A 1411-nucleotide genomic window follows, 5' to 3' on the forward strand; every position below is an offset into this window, starting at 1 on the left:
CGCCAGAGCCGCCGCTGCCCTCCACCTCTGAGGTTCAAATCTACACAGGCCAAGTTAGTCCTGTGAGGAAAATGAAGAGTGACTCTATTGAAGCCTTACAGAGTAGTGACATGTATGTGCTGTATAACTTTCCTTTACTGATTTTACAATATACTTAGATAAGATGCTAGTAGGCTATCCTATTTCGGCAGTTCCATGACATGATTATCGTATGTGTCTTAGATAATTTAATGTTCATGTGTTTATATCATAGAGTGACCCTGTGATTAATCTAAAATTCGCTCCAAGGAATATAGTCTGACAATCTTCAGTCGCGCAGTCTAAAAAAGTGGTTGTGAAACAAATGATCATTCCATTTGGGTTATATGGGGTGATGAATGTGTAATTTTACATTCAATTGCTTGGCTAAAGTGTATAGGACGGGGCAGACCTTAAAGATAAAAGAACACTCTGCTGAGTGCAATGATGCCTCCTAGAAGAGTCTTAAGACAAACAATTTGTTAGTTATCAGAGGTGCATGGCTGAAGAAAAGAGGGTGGGGAAAATGGTCATTAAAAAACTGACTTGAATTTGCCCCTAAAAGACTTGAGACTCAACTTGCGAACATATTTGGCTCCGGTTTCCTCCCACCACCAAAAACACATATGTAAACACATAAGTTAGAACCGGAGTTGGACCCCGGGTTCTACGCTAGGATAACACGTAGAGGATGGGTTTAATGCAAAGCGTCTATGTATGTGAGGGCTTTCTTTAACTTTCTTTAACTGTTAGCGGGCGGGATAGCAGATACAAGCTAAAAGAATGAAACTTACATTAGTGGCTATTTTGCCTGTGTTTATGACCGTGGCATTTAGTTAAGTATTACACTGAAAAAAGCCATGAGAACTTGTGGAACGTAACTTGCCATTCACACAGGGAGTGAGCAAAAACACGCTGATGCTATGCGCGCTAACGTTAGTAGTAACATCCTTTGTGTACAGTAGGGGAAGGGTTGTGTTAAAAATGACCCAAGTGCTTAAGGGAATCACAATTTCCCTCACAAAATAGAGAATAACAGTTTAACTGTCTAACTCTACAATTGAGAACTACACTGTTTACAGTCTTCTCACATGTTTTCAACAAGTATTTTCTAACAATTATAATCGTGTTATAACGATTGTGCGCTACCAGGACTTTAAAATGTATATAACTTGATAGTTTCCAGCCTGGGCATTTCATAGCATTTAATCCCACCTCTTACCACAAAGTAGGTTATATACAGCTACAGCTAATGATAAGTTGGTAGTTCATTGAACAGAATAGAAGGTGTTGGGCAGCATGGTGGCTGAGTGGTTGGTGATACTGCAAGAAAGTTCTGTTCGAATCCAGTTTGTTTTGGACTTTTCTGTGTGGAGTTTGCATGTTCTTGCAT

At 39.7% G+C, this 1411-nt stretch overlaps 1 protein-coding gene across 1 annotated transcript in view; it reads left to right on the forward strand.

The window, feature by feature from the left end:
• The window catches only part of LOC116696608 (homeodomain-interacting protein kinase 3-like), a 1475-nt gene extending 1217 nt beyond the window's left edge, over positions 1 to 258 (forward strand). The window contains exon 3 of the mRNA XM_032527688.1: positions 254 to 258. Coding sequence (XP_032383579.1) covers positions 254 to 258 — 5 coding nt within the window. The remainder of the gene's footprint in view (positions 1 to 253) is intronic.
• The last annotated feature ends 1153 nt before the right edge of the window (positions 259 to 1411 follow it).

Source organism: Etheostoma spectabile, chromosome 10 (genome assembly GCF_008692095.1).
Source record: "Etheostoma spectabile isolate EspeVRDwgs_2016 chromosome 10, UIUC_Espe_1.0, whole genome shotgun sequence".
Classification (NCBI taxonomy): Eukaryota; Metazoa; Chordata; class Actinopteri; order Perciformes; family Percidae; genus Etheostoma; species Etheostoma spectabile.